Source organism: Dermacentor andersoni, chromosome 9, assembly GCF_023375885.2.
Source record: "Dermacentor andersoni chromosome 9, qqDerAnde1_hic_scaffold, whole genome shotgun sequence".
Lineage (NCBI taxonomy): Eukaryota > Metazoa > Arthropoda > Arachnida > Ixodida > Ixodidae > Dermacentor > Dermacentor andersoni.
Genome location: NC_092822.1, coordinates 26,494,598 through 26,519,000, shown reverse-complemented (window position 1 = coordinate 26,519,000; position 24,403 = coordinate 26,494,598). Strand labels below are relative to the sequence as shown.

General features: G+C 48.3%; 1 protein-coding gene across 1 annotated transcript in view; it reads right to left on the bottom strand.

The window, feature by feature from the left end:
• The window catches only part of LOC126527348 (uncharacterized), a 279,210-nt gene extending 260,426 nt beyond the window's left edge, over positions 1 to 18,784 (bottom strand). Inside the window, exon 1 of the mRNA XM_050175144.2 lies at positions 16,955 to 18,784. Within this exon, the coding sequence (XP_050031101.1) occupies positions 17,257 to 18,726 (1,470 nt within the window). The 5' untranslated portion in view covers positions 18,727 to 18,784 and the 3' untranslated portion in view covers positions 16,955 to 17,256. The remainder of the gene's footprint in view (positions 1 to 16,954) is intronic.
• Positions 18,785 to 24,403: the final 5,619 nt, after the last annotated feature.

The following is a 24,403-nucleotide window of genomic DNA, read 5'->3' as shown; positions in this document are numbered from 1 at the left end:
TAAAAGAAAAACAACAACTTACACGAGACAGCGACGAGCCTGCGGTCAGCGTTTCTGGTAGTCTACGTACAGCGCTGCATTCACGCGAGGAGCTCGAAGAAACGATTAACAGTTTTTTAACCGCGAGAAGGAACGGCGTTTGAAGAAGAGCGAGCGGAGGCATTCTTCTAAATGAGGCCCTCCGAGCGACGTCCAGCACCACGGACCGACCAGACGAAAGTTTCTTGGAAGCAAGTTTCTTGGAAGAAAAGCTGCGTGTATGTGTTGTTGTTTGAGCTTCCTTTGGAAGCTTTCTGGTTTCCAAGCTTTTTTTTTTCCCTCTTCTTCTTCTTTCTCCTTTCATTCCCTTTACCCCTTTCCCCAGCACAGGGTAGCCAGCTGGTACTTACACTGGCTAACCTCCCTGTCTTTCCTCCCCTTTGTCTCCTCCTCCTCCTCCTCCTTGAGCTTCTTTTACTGTTTTCATCTCACTGCCCTCCTTTAATCCATCGCTATTTCACCTGGAGCTTAGCATGCCAGGGCTGTGGCCAGGCTGGCCTCTGCTGATATCATTAAATTCTCTCTCTCTTTCTCTCTCTCTCTCTCTCTCTTGGAATAATGGACAGAAGGGGAGGAGGAGACGACAGCTCCGGTGTGACGAGAGCTTTGTGCTTCGAGGAACTGCGCGAGAAACAGGCTTGAGAACGGAAGGCAGGGACGTTCAGGCTGTGTCCCGTTAAAACTAAGCGGTGCTGTGGAATGCACCCATAGACGGGGGCGTAGCCTCACATTTTAACGGGACTCTCACGAGAGATATTAGATTAATGTTTTCTTTTTTGCTAGACGTTAGCTGACACTTCTCGTTTGTGACACTCGTGTATCATCCATGTATGCCAACCTTACCGCAAGAGGATGAGTGCTGGGGCATAAATTAAGCAAAAACAATAATCGAGATTGATAATAAGGATGATGAATGTGGAGATGACGTTTCCTTTGAAACGGGTATGGGTCGGGGCGGCACATAACAAACAAGCTCGTTATTGATGCTTTCTAAAACTTTTTGGTGTATAACGATGGTGACGGCAATGATGACGATGAGGAGGAGGATGATGAAGATGATGATTATATCGCTAATAACATCTCCTTGGAGCTGCTGTGTTGCTTGCCACATCGTAATGTAGCATGAACTGACTATATCAACTTTATCTCGCAGAGTAAATAGGCCTGCGGTGATCCCGCTTCTACCTATTTCTGCTTTTATGAGTAATAAATCCTGGTTTAGATAAGACGTCCTGACGGCAGCGTTCGCGTGGGCCGGTAATATTTCAAGTTTAATTTGCGCGAGCTAGAACCAGGTTAATTGAACCAGGCCAGCCCACCAGTATACACAAACCTCGGTCTTACCCCATTGTCCAGCTTCTCGACGTGAAGCCCCCTCAATTAATATTGTGCTGCCAGCACTATCAACCGCAGTACGGTGCAGCTTGCCTCCGACAGAGGGCAGGAGAGAGAGACTTCCAAAGAGAACAGCACCGTGAGATAAGAGGATTCAAGATATCCCGCCCAAGCGTAGGCGTTTCTTACGACGTATAGGCTCGCGTGGGTCCTGTTACCGACAGGCGCAGTTGTTTGAGGAAAGCGCCGTCCATGAAAGGAACGCCGTTAACGAAAAGCCTGGACAGTGGTGGGGAGTTTGCGAACGCAAAGAAGAAAAGAAAAACTTAGAAGTGGAACAGGCGCGAAGTTTAGGAGCGTCGCGAATAACGCCCGACCGGGACGGCACTTGGTCTAGTCTTTCCTCCTGATATTTCTTTCTTCTTTTTGTGAGCTGTCCGGCGCTCCCATCTAGCACGGACTCTAGCGGAGGTGTCCCTCTTCGAGTAATTACCGCCATGCCTCCAAGTAGAGCTTCTGTTTGCGCTTCGCATACTCGCTTGTACTTCCTGCGTCTTGTTCTGCTTTAATGAGAAACTCGGGGCCGCTGCATCAACGGCAGAAGTGGCCAAAGCTAGGAAGCGAAAAGAAACAGAAGACAAACGGCGGCGAAGGAGACGCTAAGTTTAATGAAATTGTCTGCCTTTTTTTTACGTATGCCTAACATTCGTTCTCTTACTTTATCGTTACTATCTAATGATCGTAACGGATCTGCTTGCTTTTTCGTTCGTCTCTTTTGTTATCTTGTTTTGCTTATCCTGGTGTACCCGTAATGCTTGATTTTACTGCCGATATATCAGTGAATCTACGTTTCAGTGTGAATGATTGCTCCCCCTCTGCAGGGTAGCGAAGCAGAACCGCGAGCGGACGACCTCCTCCCTCTCTCAGTCTCTTCACATACATACATACATACATACATACATACATACATACATACATACATACATACATAGATACATACATACATACATACATACATACATACATACATACATACATACATACACACACATACACACACACACACACACATACATACACACACACACACACACACATACACACATACATACATACATACATACATACATACATACATACATACATACATACATACATACATACATACATACATACATACATACATACATACATAAGAGCTACAATGGCAGGTGAAATTTGAAGTCTGACACTCTTAAGCGCGCCTCCAGTACGTTTATACAGTCGAACGCAAGAAGTTATAGGAGCACGGAACTCACTAAAGAAACAAAGAAAAGGAAGAAAGTTGCATTTCCTAACTACTTCGACTCTAAGCTTCAAATTTAGGCGAATATTATGTGGAGCTCGTCCACTGCGCTCGTCGATATCCCCTTGCCCCTCCCCCAGTACAGGGTAGCCAACCGGAGATAATCTCTGGTTGACCTCCCTGTCTTTCCTTTGCCTTTATCTCTCTCTCTCTCTCTCTCTCTACTGGGCGGATGCGTTAGGCAGCTAGCAAACTTTGTTTATTTTTCCCCCTTCTATCTCTCTCTGCGTTTATTATAGTTTTGTTTCTGGACTTCGTGCGCCGAAATCCGTCGCGGGGAGGGCATATGTCTTCCTTGGACTCTTCCGCACACTGTAATGTGACCGGCATGTGGAAACCAAGTCGTTGTGTAGTACAGGCGTCCATAACTGGTAAACGTTGAATTGTACCCCCTCTCAAAAGGTGACACTAGTTGTCCCGTCATGGGGTCATGTTATTTGCGCCTCCTCTTCTGTGTTTTCGACGTTTTCATCGTCACGCGGGGGCCTGGTACGTGTTCCTTGATCCTGCAACAACATTATCACGTGGTGCAGCCCACCACGGTTTCAACACGACGGTGACTTCGAGTGCACAAAGCACACGGCGCGAACCGTTCCAATTGTCATTAATATTATTTTTTAATCTGGGATTTTACTCGCAAGGAACCACCATCTGATTACGAGGCGCGCGTTGTAGAGAGGGATTCGGGGAACAAAAAACATTTTGACCTAGATTAGGTACACAAGCCTTTTTTCACGTCCCCCCCCCCCCCCCCCCCCAACGAAATGTTGCTGCCTCGGCCGGGATCCAACACACGTGCTTCGAGCTCAGCGCAACAAAACTTGTTTCAAGTCCTCGCAGTGCATGCGTGGGTCGTTTCCTGTCCGCCTCGCATTCCAGCCCCGCGTGTCTAGTTATTTCGCTATGTAGACCACGAGGAGGCCCAAAATGTTCACTTCCTACACCGAGACAAATATTTTTTCAAACGTTACTGAAGCAGGCTTTCCCTAAACTCAACGCCAATTCATTCACTTTCTTTTTTTCTCTTACCTTAACCGCTTTCGATGGTCCACATACCAGATCCCTTTGTATTGGCTGGACTTCGCTACAGAGATCACTCTTAAAACGCGTAGCCGACAGGATCGAGTACCGGAAATGTGCAGCTAGGAACAAAAGTTCTCCCACATATACGAATTCAGAGCACAATCGTTTTTCAATAGCTGCTCAGGTGTCCGTGTCTTTTATCGTTTCCCTACTCCCCCACGACCGGAAGACTTGGAGAAAAAGAAAGGTGGCTGTTTAAAAGAGGGTCTCCGATTTTTCCTTTGGTCTAACGCTCCATTTGGGTCGGGATTGTCCAGCGGAGTTCTTTTGTTTATTGCCAGAATTGAAGCGCCACTTTAGAAACAAGACATCATCGCCTACAGTGAGAGTTCAGATGCTGTCGGCGAAGACAGAAAGGTACCAAATAAAAAAGAAATGCTCGGAATACACTTCGGAGACTTTCTTTTGGAAGAGGAAGGTCATCATTTGAAGATGACGTCGCTCAATTTTGAGTAGTCATTGTTTGTTGCTGTAGTTTATTAAATAATGAGATTATAAAAAAAAGATCATGACTGTTCCAGTTTTGTTCCATATAATTGCACAATTTTCGAAGTTTCAAAGATTTACAGTTCTGGGTATTCAGCATGCTCTGCACAATAAACGACAAAAATGTAAGTTTCCGTTTGTTACGACGATAAATTAGGGGCGATAATTAAGACAATTAAATTATTTTACAGGATTGTTTTTAAATAAGAGGAAGTGAGATACAGATAGTTTCGGATATGCAATATATACACGCTTACGCCAGCAATCTGCAGGTGCTCCAGACCATGCTCCAGTGTCACTCGACCATGCTTTAGATTCCCATTATCTAATCTGATCGCTCCACCTTCCTCAGACTCTGTATTTCCTTTCTTTTTGCAACCGCTCCTTACGCTACACAATTAAAGAAAGGTAGTTATAGTTACGAACTGGTCACAACATTATCTACCTTTATATATATTTGCGCTTGGTAACGGTAGAGTTAGTAACACTGTTGGATAAAAAAGATAATTACTGTAACTAATGGACCTCAGCTACCAATTCAACATGATGTTAGCTCCACAGGATACGATGTTTCTAGGCTGTAAGAATTCATTGAACCTAATCTGGAATAATCGGGAGTGGATCCGCTAAATAACGTCACAGGCTTAATAACTCTACCATTACCAATCCTGCTCTCACTAGGCATATAAGGGTGGCTTCCACGCGGCTAAGTCCCCTTGCAACACAAGGCTAAAGTGGTTGTTTCCAAAGCGAACGAAAGTGGCAGCGAATTGTTAGGAAGCTGGTGATTGTTAGGAAAGAACTGTTAGGAAGCTCTCACTATTGGCTGCCTCGAAAGCGCTTTATTGGCGAGGGCATTTCCTACTTTGCCAGTGGTGCCAACATGCGAAGGTATACCCACTGAAACAAGATCGGCCTGCACTCCCGTGCGGATGTGCGCATGTTTAAGGTTAACGGTGCAGCCTCTGCATTTCGCAGCGAGGGCAACGAAATGGGCGACATAGTACATTTCATTTCATCCTGCGAGTTCTTCTGGACACCATGGGAAGAAGACGATTTCCTCTCGAACGAGTCGAACTAGTTCGTTCGTTCGTTTCGTTCATTCATTCATTCATTCATTCATTCATTCATTCATTCATTCATTCATTCATTCATTCATTCATTCATTCATTTTCATTCATTCATTCAACATACTTCCAAGGCCTGAAGGCCTTGCAGAAAGGAGTGGTTTAACATTAAAAAAAAATTTGTGCAAGATACAAAGACATTTTAAACGTAGCGTTTCATGAATGGTGGTTTTGCAGGTATCGGTATCAAGGATGGCTGCGACGGTGGAGGGAAAGTGGTTCAAATCCTTGCTTGTGCAAGGGATGAATGCACTGCTACAAAGTCTGGTACGTGAAGACGGCACACCAACTTTGAAACTGTGGTCAGAGCGAGACAATGTGTATGACGGCTGGGTGACATAAGCTGTACTTTCAACAAAGGGTTGTGGTGGTAGAGTTTATCTCTTCCCGATCTTATGTCTTTCTTATGTCTTAGTCTTCGCGGAAGGGCAGCCGATAGTACGCACGAAAGTGTCACGCATTCATCTCGCAGTTCTGCGATAGACGGGATCGACAGACATATGGTGACATACGTATTTGGCGCAGAAAGAGAAGCTCAGGTGGAGCAATTGCCTGCCAGGTCTGCCAGGCTAACCCAGTCTGTTGCAACATCACCATCACAATGTATTATAACCAAGCTCTGTTATATCTGGGTAGTGAATGTTGCGACAACTAATAGTAATGAGAACGACGTATTTTTAGGAGTGTAGCAGACCATTGGTTATCTGCTCTGCGTAGCTGTCGACGTTACATGTGAGTACAAGCATCTATGGATGTGAAAGCCGTGACATAAAAGGCATGGACGTAGAAGGCATCCTAACCATAATATACAAGGGAAGCATACAAATAATCAAATCGGAGCAGAAAGATGCCGGAGCTACATGTCGAATGATATTAAAAGAGCGAAAGGACTAAAGGTCACCTGAAGGTGGACTAAGTGAGTGAAGCAGTTGCTCCTGTCTATAATATGATCATCTAGATTTTTTTCTTTTTTTTCCGCTGAAGTGAGGGAATGGGGACAGAGCCGGGAGGTGTTTTTTCGGATAATTCGCGACGCTATGATGAGAGAGAGAGACAGAGGCCGTGCATAGTGGATGCCAAATGCCACGTGCGCATCTCGTTTACTTCAATAACGACCAACCGTCCAACGGTTCGCGTGCAAAACTAGTGCGCCTACTACGAGTGAAAAAAAAGATCCAGCAGCAAGAGCTTCGAGATTTCGGCCGCGTTCGCAATTCCGGCGGCTTAGCGTCTTAGCCTTCGCCGCGCCGGCTCTTCAGATTTAAGGAGCTTCTTTGCTTTTTCCGAGCAAACTTTTTGCGCGCTCGCCCGGCAACTTTCGCATTGCCTTCGCGGTGCGAAGACGCCATGTTGGACTAGGAAGATGCCTTACCACCATCTCCTCTGGACCATGAGAGTCCTTCTAATGGCTGGATTAACCGTTAATGCCTTGCTCGCTTCAACAACCGGTACGTGGTGGAACTCATTTCGTATGCAGCTGCAAAGCTGCGCTTCGCTTTTTTTTATCTTTTTCAGTGGTATTCCCATGACTAAATTACGTGAACAGAGAAGAACGAGGCACAACAACAACAAAAAACAAAAACAAAAGAAGAAGGAGAAGCAAAGATGAAATAGACGTAGTCGCCTAGTCCAGAACGGCTTAGTTGCGAAATGAGAGACTCATATCCAGGAGCATCACGACTTTGCGAAGGAGAGGCTCGACTTCATATGTCAGAGATAATTTCCCACTCGGTATTACTGCGCCGCCGAGACCATTTATTCTACTTTCGCCTAACTGATTTTACCGAAGCGCTGTGCTCGTGAGGGTACTTCGAGAGATTATTGCGCATTCTTTCTTTGTGTGCACGAGAGGCGGACCATTATAAACCTTCATTTCTCAAAATTGCAGTGCAAGAAAATAATAATTTTTTTCCCTTTTTTTCTCTCCTTTCTTTTTCATCCTGCGTCATGCATGTACGGGGGATCACAACGGCCTCCGGCAAAGGCTCAACTGTCAATGCTTCGGTCCAATTCGGTGTGTGGGGGAAAAAGTCAAGGTCGAACTCATACGCCTGCGATGGTCTTCAACTGAACGCCAAATTTGGGCACTAAAAGCCCCAAATAAGCTTACCCGCTCTAGCCTCACGTCGTAGAATAGAACGTCTTAACCTTTTCTCAAAAATGTTTCCTTTCTTTGCTTTTTGACAACTCGTGCATAAAGAGAGCACATCGCATTGCCCCCACCAGTCACTTTAAGACAGTAGATCCGCCACAAGCCCATACCGTGACTTTTCAGCAATCATTTTTTTTCTGCGCACAACACGAGACTGGAATGGCCTGCCCACCGAAGTTGCCACTATCAACGACCCACTTGCATTCAAGCGACTCATCGAACACATCCCATTGTAACTTGTTGCATATTTGTATGCCATTAACCACCCACTGTCTCATGTAATGTCTCAACAAGAGACCTTTGAGGAAATAAATAAATAAATAAATAAATATACCTATATCCGACGTAGCGTTCTTTACTGAACGTACAACGAGAAAAGTCAGCGAAATTGCTTCGAATTCTTGCCCCGTAATAGGCTCTCAGCGACCGCGCCTGCACTGTAAAATAATATAGATACACTCTTAAAAATGTTTACGCCCTTTGGGTCGCATTTTGTCCCACAGCAATTATCCTCATCTGTCGTGCCCGCATTTCCTTTCCTTAACGCTGCGAGCCCGATACTTCCAAGTCGCGAACGGCTTGCGCGTTATCAGCGTGACACAGCATTCTCGACAGGAAAGTAGCGAGCGCCGAGTTTTCAAGGCCCCGGTTCTGCTCGCAGCGTTGCTGATCGAAAGGTGCCTGCTCCTCAGGAGTACGTGTGACAAGTGGCCTACCCCTTTCGGAGCCGGAGAGAAACTGCTGTGTGCGCGCTCGGCTGCGACGGAGAGCAACGACCTCACTACTGGCGCAACCAATCGCGCGCCTCCCTTTCTCTTCCTTCTTTCCGCGCATGTGCACGGGTTGCGCCGCAGGAGCTTTCGCTGTACATGCCACAGGCGGGCGCACGAATCGGCTAGCCATATACAACTTCGCTGTAAAAAAAAGACCTTCTACAGTGTGCTCATCGCATGAGAAGTTCTAGCATCGGTTTATTGCGGCGTTTATGGGTAGGGTGTAACTCAAGCCTGTTGCTCGTAATCCGAAATTTCAGTGCTATTGATGAATTTCTCAATTCATTATTGTTAAATTTTGTGCAAGAACGTTCTTTATGAGCACAACCTCATTTATAATGCGCTGTCTCGCCCATTTTTATCGCGTTGAAATTTACATAATCCTAATACGTCTTCTATTCAGTTCTAAATTAGTTCCTGCAAGCAGCTGCGACGTCTCTCTCTGTTCTACAGAATAAGCCATCACTAAGATGAGACTCCTAAGTAGGTTGCGCATTTTGCTGAATTAATTCGCGTACCTCGTCGTGCCACCTGAGAGTAACTTTAGGAACTAAATTGCATTCACTAAAGTGCCACTTAATGCGCGTGTTCACTGCATGTTAAGCTTAGGACCTCTCTGCTAAGAATTCTTTCTTTCTTTTTTATGCAGAGTAAGCAAAATCCCTACATCGCGTCGGAGGCATTTTTTTCCGAGGGCTCCCTACTTGAATTATTTTGCATAAGATATTTTGTGCCTCTCATGCTGAAGAAGCGTCGATCGGTCCTGGGAGCACGTTTTTTTTCGTCCGCCAATCGACTCGCGTTCTCGGACCAACTACATACCTGTCGTACATTTTTAACACTGTCTGGCTTCCTTCCGACTCGTCCACACGTTACAAATTTAAATTAGGGTACACCTTGTAAGCATAATTAATATATGGCCTGACTATCCTGACTCTGAGATGTGACAAAGAGCTTCCGGTATGCGAGGGACGAATGCAAAGAAAGACAAAAAATTCAGAAAAGAGAGAGAGAGAGAGAAACAATGACAGCAAGTGCTTTTGTTCGTCACCTTTAACATTTCCTTTCACCTGCACCAGCCGATAAGGTCAAACGTCAGGCTTCAGCCAGCCCATGTACGGGCAATATGTGGCCAACGAGCAGTGATAAAAAAAAAACTCCGGATGGAATTTTTTCCTTTCTTTATTTTTGCTTTCGCGTCGCGTGCTAGTGGTATTCTCTCATCTTCGCAGATCAGAGGCTGCGAACAAAACGGCAGCCATAGCAGACCTCCGAGCCTCTGTATAGGTTAACATTTCAGCCGGTGAACGGTTATGGCGTAGTCATTAACTCCGGGGATTATCCTAACTCCTTGACAACCGATACCCTCTGGACTTTTCAGTGGTGACGTCACGTTGGTAGGCCGATGCCTCAATGCACTTCAGGTCGGATGTGTTGAGTTGTGATCAGTTCAATGAATGAATGAATGAATGAATGAATGAATGAATGAATGAATGAATGTGTGGTGTTTATTAGCGCAAGGGCCAGGTATGGCCAAAGAGCGCCATGTCCGCAGTGATGAGTTCGCAGTGTAGTTATGAGTTCTATGAAGTTGATGTGACGTGGCTGTAAAGAGGCCTTAAAAATAGTCGTTCTAAAGTGCGTAATATCTATGTGTAATAAGATTACGTCGATGACAAATGACGTGTACTACGAGCATTAAGATCCATTGCGGAAGAATGATACAATGCACAAAATATGTCAGATGCTTAAATTGGCTAGCGCACCACTGCCTCGTAAGAGCCCTTGAAACACAAGGACCTGGAGGCATGTCTTATGTAAAATATTATCACAGCGGCATCCTCTGGAAAGAGTATGCCGCTACGAATGTCTAATAATGACGTATAATGACTTATAACATGTAGGATACCATCATTAAAAAAAACTGAGGACTGCTTTAATGGTTAAGAGCGGTTCTTGGCCAAGAAACATAGCTATTCAGAGAACACACATTGTAGGGTTCGCAGTCAAATCCGACTTGTATTTGCCCTCCACAGCTTTACCGTTCCCGCCATACACGGGGCGTGACGCCAGAAAAATTTATTGATGCATGTACAGGCAGGATCAAAACTTCCCGGGACGCTTTTTCCTGAGAAAGAGCGTAATATTTCCGAGCTTGGAAGCAGCCTAGATTTCAGTAGTGCTGCGTGTGCTGGCGTACGCGATCACTATAGTGTTGTACTGATTTAATGGCTGCAAGCTGAAGCTGGGCTAAAACTGAATCTTTCTTTTTTTTTTTCATGAAACCCACATCCCGCAAAAGTTTGACCCTACCTGTACAAGCGCGCATGAAGCTTGAGCGATTTGGGAACGGCTCACTTCGATGGGAAACCCGCCGTGGTAGCCGACTTGCTATGGCGTTAAGCTGCATAGCTCGAGGTATAGGGTTCGATCCCGGCCACGGCGGCCGCCTTCTGGAGGTGGCGAAATGCAAAAAAAAAAAGCACGCTCGCGTACTTAGATTTAGGTACGCGTTATATAGAACCACGGAGGATCAAACTCAATTCGAGGTCCTGCGCTTCGGCGCGCCTCCTAATCAGTTCCTGGCTGCCTTTCGCGCGTAATATCATGGAGTTTTAACATCACTTCAATATTATTCTTAACACATACAGGCTTGGAGGAAATAATTGCTTCAACAAGCTTACTATACGGTCAGGTACACCTCAACGCTCGCTGCAACCGCTATCTCGTGCGTCAAAGAATGCGCGCTTTTTAGCGCCTGCGTATTGTGTCGACGGCGCGGTTTGCCGGAGCCTCAATTTCCGGGTTTAAGATCCCCGACTTACCCCCGTATTCAAGCCCATGCTTCACTTGACAACCTGAAGCCCATGCTTGACTTGATATAAGTGACGCCTGATGCGAATGCGCTCATGACGCTCAATTTGTTTCCTTTTGGTGCGTTCACGACAGGCATCATTCAAGTCATTTCAAACGTGGGATTCAAGTTAAGATGCATTTCTGAACAGGGCGGTTAGAGTTACCTGCACAAGAAACCATGGTGGAGCAGACTCGGGCACCACGATATCGTTCGGCTATCAGGATAATGATGGGTGGCACACGTGTATTTGCGCAATACTCCTGTTTGCGGCTTCGGGCATTCTTGTGCAGCGACTGATTACGCTCTACCTTTCTATATTTCCGAGCAATCGATAAATTTTCTAAGCGCACGAGGGGCAACACGTTTTTCTTTTCTTTCTCAGATGCGCAATCGTTTGCGAATAGTTGCATTCATGACGCTACGCGTTGTTGAAAGTGGTCAGTCTACGATGTCACAAAGCCGTTTGGATCCAAAAAAGGACGAAGTTTAGGCATATCTGTAATACAACCATCCTTCCCACGCTGGCTGTGGCACCTCGTTTGCAGCTCCCGTAGGCAATAGCGCCACCCGTTGTCATTTTAGTGGGAAACTCCAGTGCAGTGGCTGATCTAGACCTAGTGCAAGGGCAGGGGCCTGCCCTTCCCTCCTCCTCCTCCTCCTCCTCCTCCTCCTCCTCCTCCTCCTCCTCCTCCTCCTCCTCCTCCTCCTCCTCATCATCATCATCATCATCATCATCATCATCATCATCATCATACCATCATCGTCATCATCATCATCATCCCTTGTATGAGACGTGCCGGCTGACACTCCTGATCGTGCAGTGAGACTTTGTTTCACCCGAACCCCCAAGCTCTGCATGCTTTGATGAGCAACATAGAAAGTATCGAGAAGAAAGGTTAACCGAGGGGCCCGAGCATCGCACGCGTAAAGAGAAGACGTGGGATCGCTTCCCACCTACGGCAGGTTGTTTTTTTTTCGTCCACTTTCATTGCCATTCGTTTATCATTTCTCTAATTCAGTTAGTAAATACAAGTAATTTCCCCTGTGTTGTTGTTGGTGTCCTTGTTTGTTGGCTTCTCGTGATAGAAAGTTTCGATGACTTTCACTACGCCCACAATGGGCCAAATACGAGATAACATACTTTGAAATCTGTTACGTCACACTGACGTATTGGCACCGGGGTTTCGGCGAGAGAAAAAGAAGAAAGAATGCGCAAATTCTGTTTTCATTTCCTATGTAGTAATAAACACGCTTCGGCGAAATTAAGGAAACTGAGGCTTCGAAAGAAGAAGTTTTGTCAGTATGAATTAATTTAGTTTCTTTTTCCTTTAGCGTCTCTATAAACCCAAAATTTACCATAATTAGCGCTTATCAGAAGCCTTTACACAAGTATGTTTCTTTCATGTTGCCACTGTAGGAGGTGGGTATCTCGTAAGCCACTTGCTGCATATAGCCAGACTCGTAAACACTGACACGAGACTTACTCGCAAAATCGGCGGCGCTTGGGACCCAACAATTAAACGGGCCACTGTTTTGCATACATTCATCGCTCTGCGCGTACCTCTGCTCGGCCGCAGTCGTCACGTCATAAAGCGTGAACAACTCGTCGAGCCAAAATTTGTGAACGTCGCGCTGCGAACACGTGCCAGAAACAAAAAAAAAAAAAACCAGGGACAAACATCAACCATTCCAGTGGCGGCGGCGGCGGCGGCGGCGGCTGCTGCTGCCTTCTGCTGCAGTCACGCGCAGTTCCTACGGCGACACGTTAGCGTAGCACGTGACCGGTTGAGCAGCAAGCGATTCGGATTAACCATTCCCGTAGTGCCGGCTGCTGCTGCCTTCTGCTGCAGTCACGCGCGGTTCCTACAGCGACACGTTAGCGTAGCACGTAACCGGTTGAGCAGCAAGCGATTCGGATTAACCATTCGCGCAGTGGCGGCTGCTGCTGCTGCCTTCTGCTGCAGTCACACCCGGTTTCTACGGCGACACGTTAGCGTAGCACGTGACCGGTTGAGAAGCAAGCGATTCGAAAAACGCGCATGCATTCTGGATGCCATTCGTTGTCCGGCCGCGCATATATAACGACTCCCGATGCGAGGCGTCACGACCAGAGGTGTCTGACCGCTGCATACGAATGTTCCGGCACCCTTGGTAGCAGCAAGTTGTCTCCGTGCACGACGTGGGTGTAGTGCAGTGAAACGCTTGATCGCTTGCCTCGTCAAAATGCACAATCTTTCAGCTGCCATCGCAATGCTCGGCTGAGTTAGTTCGAGCGTGCTTATACCTTCGTGAAGTGCGATCACCGACTTTTTAATTACCGAGAATCTTGAGCTTCGCGTCGATACGAGGCCCCGCTATGTAGTCGTAGGATTATTTTCGCCTACGTGAACTCCTCTCGCTAATGAAATATTCATGCACCGTGCGTGATGTGAATTCTTGCGGTGTGATGTCCCTTCTTCTTTTTCTCTTTCCCTGCTTTTCGTCCTCCTTTCCAAGGTGGTGAAGGAGCCCTCTTTCAGGAGACACTCGCTAACCTGCTTTTTCTTCTTCTTCTTCTTCTTATTCTTCTGCTTCTTTCACTTTGCGTGATGTTGATATGTTTCCACGAGCCGTAACTGTTAATAAAGATAAAGACCTTTGGCGACCGCATACCGTGAAACGACCACCAAACTCCCGGGTATTTTCCTCCTGTCATTCCTACTTGAACTGGCATGTTTCTGGCCGCATCCGAAAGCGGACTACTATGGTGAAAACAACGTACTTTATGTTGCGTGCATTGGAAAACGCGCCGATCTTAACGAGTTCCCGGTCATTCTTGTACTTTTACATTCTTGGAAGATTTCGCTAACAGTATTCGCAGGTTCAAGGTATAAAACATCCCCCTCAAAGGACTTATTCGCTGCACCATAGATGGTTGTCTTCAGAGTAGCATGCAGTTTTTCTTTTCTTTTTTTTTTTAAATTGAGCACACAGTGCACAGAACTCTGGGCACAGAGATTGCAGGAAACAACACAACACACAACTGGCCCCAGCTGCAGGCTTGTTAAATCTAAAGCATTCTGGTTGGGTTTACGCCATTCGCGGGTATTCTTGTACAACCAAAAATCTGGAAACAGCTCTTGTTCCTTCTTATCTCCCTTCACCCCCGCCCCTCTCCCTCCACTCGTCTCGCTAGTAACCGCACTCTCAACGTCAAAAAACGAGCCGTGTGTTCTGCAGGGTGTCTCTTCCTTCTTTTTTAGACAAATAAGATTTTTTTTAAACCCAGTGAGAGCCGGAAACGCGGCGTTCTTGCATTCTAGTTCCTAGGCGAGGCAGACGTACCTTGCCGCTAATAACGCAAACTTCACAAGATTAATTAACCTACTTATTATTGCCTTGGGGGCCGTTGTTTAAACGGCAAATTTGGAGGCAGTGACATTTTCACGCACACCTGGTTTCAGAAGTCTTGACTATCGAACCTAATTCGAGAGATTCATGGTCTCAAATTCCAAAGTTCATTCGAGGCAATATCGAGACTGAGCTCGTCCCCCTGCACGTCAGAGGGCAACGCCCCGTAAGGAAGTCTGGGGCGATGTATTAACGATACTAAGCCTCGGCTAACTGTGACCCGACACAGCCACCCACACGCTTGCCAGGCAAAGCATGCCGTATCAGCAGATGCCGTGACCGGCCGAAACGTTCGGTTGCCAACTTCATCGCACTTGTCGTCATGGGGCGTTTCGGCCTGATAAGATAGCGGGACCGCCTTTACTGCACTCCCTTGGCATTCGGTTTCGATATCGCCTGGATCTAGCGTTGAAACTAGATCGCAAATATCTCAAATTAGGCGCGATATTAAAGAATCTTTAAAAAAATGAGGGTGTATTAAATTGTAACTGGCTTCAAATTCACCATTTAAACAACTGCCCCAAAGGCACTAATAAAATATTTTTTTTTGTTAACTGTTGTTTATGGGCTCAAGTTATTACCGGCAAATTATGACCGCCTCGTCTAAGAACTCGTCCGCAAGAGCACCGCGTTCACTTGGCTTATAGCCTCTTCTATAAAAGAATGTGTTGTCTTAAAAAAGAAACATCCTGTATATACAACGCGAATGACTCTAAGTATGCCCTATCAACTCCGTAGTCACGTCGGTTCGTTGTAAGACTTTACACATGTGTGTACGATATGTACGATAGGTTACAATCTGTGTAGCCAAAACCTGGCACCGAGCGCAAGCAAATGCGAAAGTGGATTTCCCGTCAACATCCGGTCAACGTCCGTCAACATCCTTATGCGCAGCATTCGTCAACATCCGGTCAACATCAGGTCAACATCCTTATGCGCAGCTGGCGTTCGGCAATGCTTCATTTCTTCGAAAGCACAGTTTCGTTTATCGGAGTAGCCTTGGATTGGCTACGTTTTTAACAAGTCAACGGTTCAATCCAGAATGTGGGATCCACAAGATTGCTTTGAAGTTATTTGACTCATGGCGAAATCAAATCAAGGACATTACTTTGCTGCCACGGAATCTTCCAGATACTGCACACTGACTCATAACTTACGTTACTGACTGAGATGTTACCTTTCCCTTCTAACCGAAATTTACTGCATTACCGTAATATTCGTACGCTGGTGCGAGCTTCTCATGTCTAAACGCTGTCAAAACTATTACGGCAGGCTTTGCGAAGGCAGTAACATGACGTATTAAACGGCACATGGCGTGCGAAAACTGTACCTTTCTCCGCATACGTAGGTAATTCAGGCAACGGTAACATCGTGGTTCGTTTTGTAATTTTTAGCAGCAGCGTGTCTTGGCAACTTGAAAAGAATGCCAGCATGGTTCAAGTTTGGTGCTACCTGACGTGCTGACGTATCCATTAAACTCAATTTATGACTTAGTCGCATCAACTCGGCGATAAACCGAAGAAGATTCTGAAATTCTTGGTTACAAGTCCGAGCTGTCCCACATATTGCAACTGACTCCTGGCTCAGAACGTACTGAAAAAAAAATATTAATCAGAAAGCAAATCTCGCACAATATGTTCTACCTTTTAGTAAGATGACTTCAGTTTACTCAAGTTTTCTCCAAAACATTTAGGTAGCCTATCTAAGCTCCAATCTTTGCTACTGTAGTTCTATAGCTCTTCCATGGGGTCACCGGCGACCAACTGTCCAGCTTCATTTGAACATCATCTTTGATGCCGTAATGAAATGCCTCTTAAGCTCAAAGTATTTTCTCTTGTCTCTCACGACGTACTGCAAGGAAGGTGAGGGTAACGCTAAGCCGTAGATTCGCATACTGCTGCCCGTGTGCAACAATGCTTGAGCTCCCATCAAAGAATGCTCCTTGCTTATCTGTTAGCTACGTTTCGGAGCTTCATCAATCTGTGCCTCCTGCTTTCGACTGCACGCACTTTACTACTGACTATTCCACGACTCCTTATTCTCTCTCAATGAAATTCACAGATTTCATGTGAGCAGTCGCAAACCACAGCCAACTGCCAAAAAACGCCCGCCCAATTCATGTCGACTGCAAAGAACGATCATATGATATGCAAGTCTGAGTAAATACATGGCTCCAGCCAGGTCATGGCTCGCTCTCGTAGACAAGCGCGTTAGAGTTATGAATTCCCGGTGGAAATCTTTCGACTGTCAGAACTTCGCACGTTGTCGCTCTCACGAGTAAACCTTCGATTCATACTGGCGCGAAGGACAAGGTACAGACACCATTTCAGAACAGCTACAAGCCGCTTGCAAAAGAAAGCAACTGACCTCTTCGCGTGCGTCCTCGTTGCCTGAAGGCGTTCCTGTTGCAGGACATCACACAGCAGAGGACGGGCACCGGATTTCTTTGCAGACGGATCCTCTCGGAAACGGAGAGGAGTCGAGTGCTTTCTCGGAGAACAGAACAAGAAAAAAAAATCGAGCATGATCGACGAAGCTTGTGTCACTCGGTCTAGAGACGGGGGCGGCGGAGGGGTAGCTCACTCTTACGAAACGGCTGAAAAACACACCCGGCCGAGGCGGCCGAAGACCGGGTCCTTTCGGGGGCGGAGAAAGTTAGTAGCGCGCTCCTAGCTGGGCACCATCTCGTCGGCGGAAGCCCGGCCGTTCAGGCCCCGACTGCAGCCGTCGGCGTTGGACGCCGACTGCCGCAGGAGCGGGAACCTCTTGGAACCCCCGCCGTCCCGGTGGTGTGAGGACCGGGACGACGGTGGGGGCGGCAAATACACCAAGTCCTGCGGGCTGCACCGTCCCAGCAACGGAACCACCTGGTCTTCGAAGGCCCCCGCGGGCGCGTAGCCGCCGGACGTCACCGCGTCGTCGTCGTCAGAGTCCGAGAGACCGTCGCTCTCGACGGACGCGAAGTGGCGCGGCGACGAGGAGGTCGACGGCATCCTCGTGTACCGCCGCGCATACAGTTCGATGCTGACCGAGGCGAGCGACTCGTCGGCCGGCGTGTCACAGCCGTCCGGGTCCTGGATCTGCAGGTCCGCGGGCGACGGCAGGAACTGCTCTTCGTAGCGCGGGCTCAGCAGGAACGTCGTGGTGGACGAAAGCGACGTCCGGGCCGTCTTCGTCCCCGCCCTGCTGGCCGCGTAGGCAGCAGCTATGATGGAACTGCTTCCGCTGCTACCGGCCACGCTGCCCCTCTTGCCTCGGCCGCTGTTCCTGGTCGGTGGCGCCGCGCTGCTGCGCGACGACGTGGTCGTGGTCGTGGCCGTAGTCGTGGTCGTGGTGACCGAGTTCTTCTTCGGGAGCACGAGCGTCCGGGGCGGCTCCGACGGCCCCCCCGGGTCGTCGCTGGCTCCGGCCGCATTCGTGGTCCACACGGCCGGCACGGTGAGGTGAGTGCCTTGGGGCGTCTTGGCCAGCACCGGGATGAGTACCTCTGCGGCGGAGGGCCTCTTCTCGTCCACGGGCACGACCCGCTGATGGTGGGGCCGCTCCTTGGCCTCGAAGGTGAGCACGCACGCGGCCACGATGAATATGCCGCCCAGGCCCATGATGGCGGGGCCCGCGAACGACAGGTTGTGCAGGTGGTACTCGCGGTTGCGATCCACCACAAGCGTCGTGGCCACCTGCGACTCAGCGGCGGTCGCAGCGCCGTCGGACGTGGTCGACGGCGAGGAGACGGCCGCCGCCGGGGCCGACGCGTTGCCTTGGCGTGGCACGGGCGACGTGGCCAAATCTTCGGCGAAAAATCCCACCACGCACATGGCCGTGCCCAAGGCCAGTAGAAAGATGCCCCCCGAGAGTGCCTTGCATGCCTCCCACACGCAGCTCCATGTCCAATGGGTGCCTTGCTCGTCCTTGTTCTCCTGAGACGAGGCTCCGGCGCCCGAGGCACCGTGCGCTTGCTGCTGTTGAGCGTGCTGATGCTGCTGCTGCTGGAGCTGCTGAGACTGCGCCGGGATCAGGTTGCAGTGGGACGGGGCGCGAGCGCGCGCCGAGGCAGCCGTGAGAGACGAACCGCCGGCGGCTCCCGCGCGACCCGTGTTCTGTTGGCGTAGCTGGCGCCCGATGACCGCCGCGCTATTCATCCCGGCAGTCCGGCGCCGACGTCCGAGGACGGGGTCACGGCGGCCCTGCCGCCCGACCGCGCACTGGCACCGGGTCGGGCCTTGCCGGACGGCGCCGTTTTATACCCCGCCGCCGACGCCATGCGCCTGCTGCCGCTGCGCGCCCCAGAACCGCGACCGCTCGGTGGTGCCGCTACCGGTTGCCGGCGGTGCTCCGCGCCCACTGGTTCTCGCCGCTACCCGCGACATCTTGCGCCGATAATCGGAAGCGTTTTCCGCATTTCGATTCGCCCAATATTGTAAAACAGCGGCCCTCTTCGCTTCTGAGAGACGGCGCTCTAGTCGGCACTTGCGATCAACTGAAGCCATGAAAGACACATTTCCCACGCAGAAATCAATGCATAAAAAGAGCGGCGCTAGACGCTCGCTAGCACACCGCAGCTGCCTCCTGGGTAGGGCAGCCTCCTCCTTCCCTTCCGGCTCTTCCCTGTTTCCTCCTGCACTTCCTTTTTGGTTCGTTGGGGCACCGAGCATGCGCAGGCGTCGGCCGGCCGGGATACGAAGCGGCGGCCCCGGCCCTCACCGCTGACGCCTTCGTGAAAAGGCCTGCCGGCGGCGCCTTCGGCCAACGCAGCGGTGCTCGCTCCACCCACCCCTCCCGCCGCTCTTCGGGATGCGAGATTCGCGCTGTTGGCCTCCGTCCTCTTCCTCATTTCCCGCTAGTCGTGGAGGACGCGCGCGTACTGTTTCGCGGTTTTCGCTCATTCAGAGCAGTGCGCCAACCAGCGCGTGCTGCGAGCGCACGTGCAATTTGCGTGCGCGTCGCTGTTGTTCGCGCGTCGTTCTTCTTGTGCAACTTTCGCGCGTATATCAAGAGAAGGGAGAAACGGGAGGGAGTTAAGGATCTCAAACGTTGTTCCTCGTTTACTTGTAATGAAGTCAATCACCGTAAGGCAGGCGGGCACGTTTCGCCTTGTCCAAGCCTTCGTCGTGTCACGAATAGCTTATGATATTCCGTACGCACTACTCAGCGCGACCCGATTCAAGACAATCAACGCAATGATCAGAGAGGCATTTCAGCGGGTGATGGGCCTGCCAATCTGTACGTCGACAAAACTCCTACTACGACTAGGAGTGCTCAACACAGCCGAGGAGCTGATCGAGGCACATTGATCCAGCAAGCGAACAAAGTTGGCGGTTCTCTTACGCCTGGCGCACTTTGCGCCACTCAGCCATTCGCCGCCTGAGACTCCACGCCATCCGGAGCAACACCACCGTACCACTCCCACACCTCGCAACATGCAACCAGTGCACCACTCGCAGAGAAGGGAGGTTCGGGCCCGGGCTATACGCAAGCAATACGGGAGTCAACCCTCTACAGCCTACACGGATGCGGAATCTTACCCTAGGTATGCAGCCACGACAGCCACCACAATCGCCAATAGAGAACATCGGAGCAGCATTTCACTACCCCAAAACAACCCCCTCCAAGCCGAGGAAGCGGCCACGTGCTCTCTCAAATAGAGGTTGAAGTAATAGCGACCGACTCTCAACAGGCGTGTCGCAGCTTAGCTAGCGGCAGAATTCATGCGAATACGCCCAAATTTATCAATCAAAAGCCGCCAACGAGATCAATCATGAAATCGAGGCGCCAGCTCATCACGGCATTTCTGGCAACGAGGTCGTAAAACCACGTGGGTCGAGATTTGAGCCACCGAGCCGACTCCGAGGAATCTGAACCCGAGCGCATGCACACTTAAGTCTCGTACCAAGACATCACACGACGTTACAAGCTAACCCGCCAACAATACGCACTCCCACACAAGTCACTACCTAGAGAGCAGGAGTGATTCCTCCGAGCTCTACATGTTAATACATTCCGCCACCCAACCAGAAATCACCTTATAGCCCCGCCACAATTCTCTTAGCAATGATGCTTCTGCGCAGAACCCAGGTCCCTGAGGCACATACTAGGGGGTTGCAGACAGGCACCATTGCATGCTCCGAACCTTCATCAAATCAGCGAGCTTTGGGCCTTGCCCAGCTCCGACCTTGCGGATCAGCAACGACTGATTGCGAAGGCCTAGGACGCGGCCCGAAGTCAAGGCAGTCTGGAATGAGGCCACCTCCCCAGAGCTTCATCTTATGTAATAAACATGTTTATTCTCTATCGTTTATTATTTATTCACAGAAACATGCAATTGAGTATTTTCTTTTCGCGCGTCTGGTGAAAAGACAAAAAGGAATACGAAGAATGCTATTAAAGCTGTAAGCGTTTACATGAGTGGTAGGCGATCCTCCCGGTAATGAACGAATGAATGACAGAACAGACAGACAGACAGACCCATCGAATATATATATATATATATATATATATATATATATATATATATATATATATATATATATATATGTATATATATATGCCGCAATCTTAACCTTCCGGTATCATAACCGTCAGGGCACAAACATGGGTAGGCGTAAGATATGCTATCTTGATCTTTACGAATGTTGGCAGACAACATAAGTGAGAAATAATGTCGAGCTTAGAGAGCAATATCAGTATGTTAAGAATTAAAAAAAAACACACAGTACTCAAGTCGAAAACAATTTAACTGAAGTTATTCACGCTTACATGCCTAACATGTCCATCCGGCGAACATAATAAGACACAATGCGCTTCAAGGGATTTCTTTCAGTACCAGCGAAATATGAAATGAGTGCTTCAAATAATATAAAGAAAAAGAAAATAGCTTATAGTACGGCCTAACAAGAGGGAAATAAAGAAGATGCGTGGGCAGCCCTATCGCTTTATGCGTTCTCCTTCAAATGCATTTACTTCGTCTGTGGGAAACATTTCCAGTTTTTCACTTCACAGTTCTAGGTTTCTTTTTTCTTTCTTTTTTCATATTTTTGGTGAAAAGTTTAAGCCTATATCACGATGCTTTCAGAACTTCAGTAAGCAAGCTTTCCCATTTTGAAACAAGATTTCCACCAACCTCTCTCGCCAGAAGGCAATCTGGACAGGTGGTGACGTGCGTCCGGCGTTCATCGTAAACTTCCATAGCTGGAAAGGAAGAAAAGCTGCAAACAAACAAGAACAAATAAACAAATCGAAGGGAAAAATATGCGAAAGGCTATCATTCAAGGTCTGCTGCTGTGCATAATCTCTCTACGCGTTTTCCAACGCTGCGTGAATCGTATAGGCAAACGAAAAAAGGTATAAGCCCCCCGAGTTATCTACACTAAAGCCTCAGGTGGAGAAGACGTTCGATCAGTATCCCGCACGTTACGCACATGTGAGCGGCAGGCTCGTTTCAAAGGGCTGTGGTTGCCAAGGCTCTCAAGAAGGCTTCTTCTGCTCCTGCATCGTTGCAGATAAAGGCAACGTCGAATCGCGCATGTATAATTCGTCCGAGCCCGGCACGTCACAGTTCCGAGGAAACACGCTGCATGCTCAAAGATGATGGATGTGTAATGAATGCATCGGCACGCTCGGCGGCTCGTATGACCGGCCATTTTTGTTCGTCTGCATCTCTTTCTATCCCTCACTTTTTCTCTGTGTGTTCTGTTGTTATTCTAGAACAGAAGTTACCGTGGCGAGCTCTCGCTCACTCATAAATGTTCCAGACGAACGGCATTAAAACAGTTCGCTGAAGACTCCGTCTTGTTTCGGGCTTCCTTTCTATTTTTGTAAACGAGAAAACGAGTTTCTTCCAGATGAGAGCCACAGAAGAAAAAAAAAATTGGCTTTAAGCATGGTGTGTTGCGGGCCACCTATTAAGGCCGTGCAACGAGAGAAAAAAGGCTAAAGGAGGACGCTGTCGCCTCCGATAGATGTCAGGGATGACGCCCACGCGCAACCAGGAAATCCAGCGATTGCGTCACAGCCTCGAGTATGGCATACAGTTGTTTTCGTTTTCTTTTTTTTTTTTTCTTTGGGGGGGGGGGGGGGCGCAGAATTGCCTAACCCTACAAACTTTCCTGCAAAAAAAATATAGTTGAGAAAAATCGCCCTCTAGAGTCTTCTTGCACCATCAGTGTTGCTGTTCAGTCATCGCGGCAAAACGATAGTCAGAAAACATGGATCCTTCCTCAGCTGCGCGCTTCTGGCTTGGGACAACGACTTGTCCTTACCCTCAGTGTAGGGCAGCAAACCGGACGCTCGTCTGGCTAACCTCCCAGCCCTTCCTCTCCTTCATTTCTCTCATCTATCTCTCAAAGGCGATTTAGAGAGAAGCTCAAGTAAGCTCTTTCACTAAAGTTTGAGGAAAAAAATAACCTCGATGGCGTTCCCTTGTTCATTCCTTTCTGTGTTGCCTCGCGTCCCAGTTCAGCGGGAAAGCGGCAAGAACCACTGTCATCATTTTCAAACATGAAAGCATATAATATATCTCTTTTTTTTTTTTCTGCGAATGAAACTAATATGGAAATGTATATTCGTGTAAAATACTTCTTTTTTAATGTAAATGTCCTAGTTGTTTGTTACCTAAGTTCAAAATATAGTCTGTTTGCACATTGCTTTCTTTTGTTATACCTATTTTTCATTCGCCAAATAACAACGCACGCAACACAAGAGAGGAGAGCGGAATAAAGCGCCCACATGGAAGGGCCCACTGTACTTGAAATATGGCTCAACAGAACTTCTTGCTGGGCAAGTTGGAATTGATTCCTTATACCTATGTTTAAGGCGCCAAAAGGAAAAGAATACAGAATTAACTACGCGCGTACTCGCACATGCAGTCACTTTGACACCCCGGCAGTGAGGCATCGGTCAGGAATCGGGCGGTTCGAGCGAGGAAAATTCCTGCGCCTTCACATTAAGTTCGATCTTAGAATTCAAAACCGCGATTACACGAACCTGAAGCCCTACTCCTTCGTCGGAAGGAGCACGGAAGCACGAACGTCTTTCTCTGTGGAAACCCTAGCGAGCTATCCAAAATGACAGGCATAACTTTAAGGGAGACAGGAAACTGGCAGGGTTGATCTGGGCGTGTAGGCAGTATTCTAGTTGCGACCAAGAGGAAGAGATGGAGTTGGTGCAGACCGTGCAATGCGTGGAAGAAATAACCGATGGTCTATAAGACTTGTAGAACGAGTGCTAATGGAAGCACTCGAAAACGGCAGAAAACGACGAGGCGCGACGAAATTTATTTAATTTGCAGGCGTAAGGTGGGGCCAACTTGCGCAAGACAGAGGTAACTAAAGATCATAATGACGACGATGATGATCATCATCATCATCATGATATTTTATGCTCACTGCACGACCAACTTCGTCGAGGAAAATAGAAGTCCCGAGCGCAAACAATCAATTGCGGTCACGTGGCACAATCCGTGGTCGTTTTAGTTGCCACAGTGTTTTGGTGCTGCGCACGAGGTTTAGGGTTCGCGTCCCAAGCGGGGCGAGTCTGTCGCATTCAAATTGGAGCGTCGTACAGAAGCACGTCTATACTAAGGTTGAGGCGCCCGTTGAAGAACGTTCACGTCCTCAAAAGTTCACCTGTAAGTCGTACTGTACTGCCTCATACATAATCGAAATAGCTCTGGGACAAAATAAAAAGCGAGAAGTATGCAAATAATCCAGTGATGAATAAAATGTCGTATTTCGTTCGCTATGCGAAACTGTACTCGGCTTAACAATAATTTTGCAAGATCATTCAGATATGTGTGGGACGGAACTTCGGCTTACGAAGAGT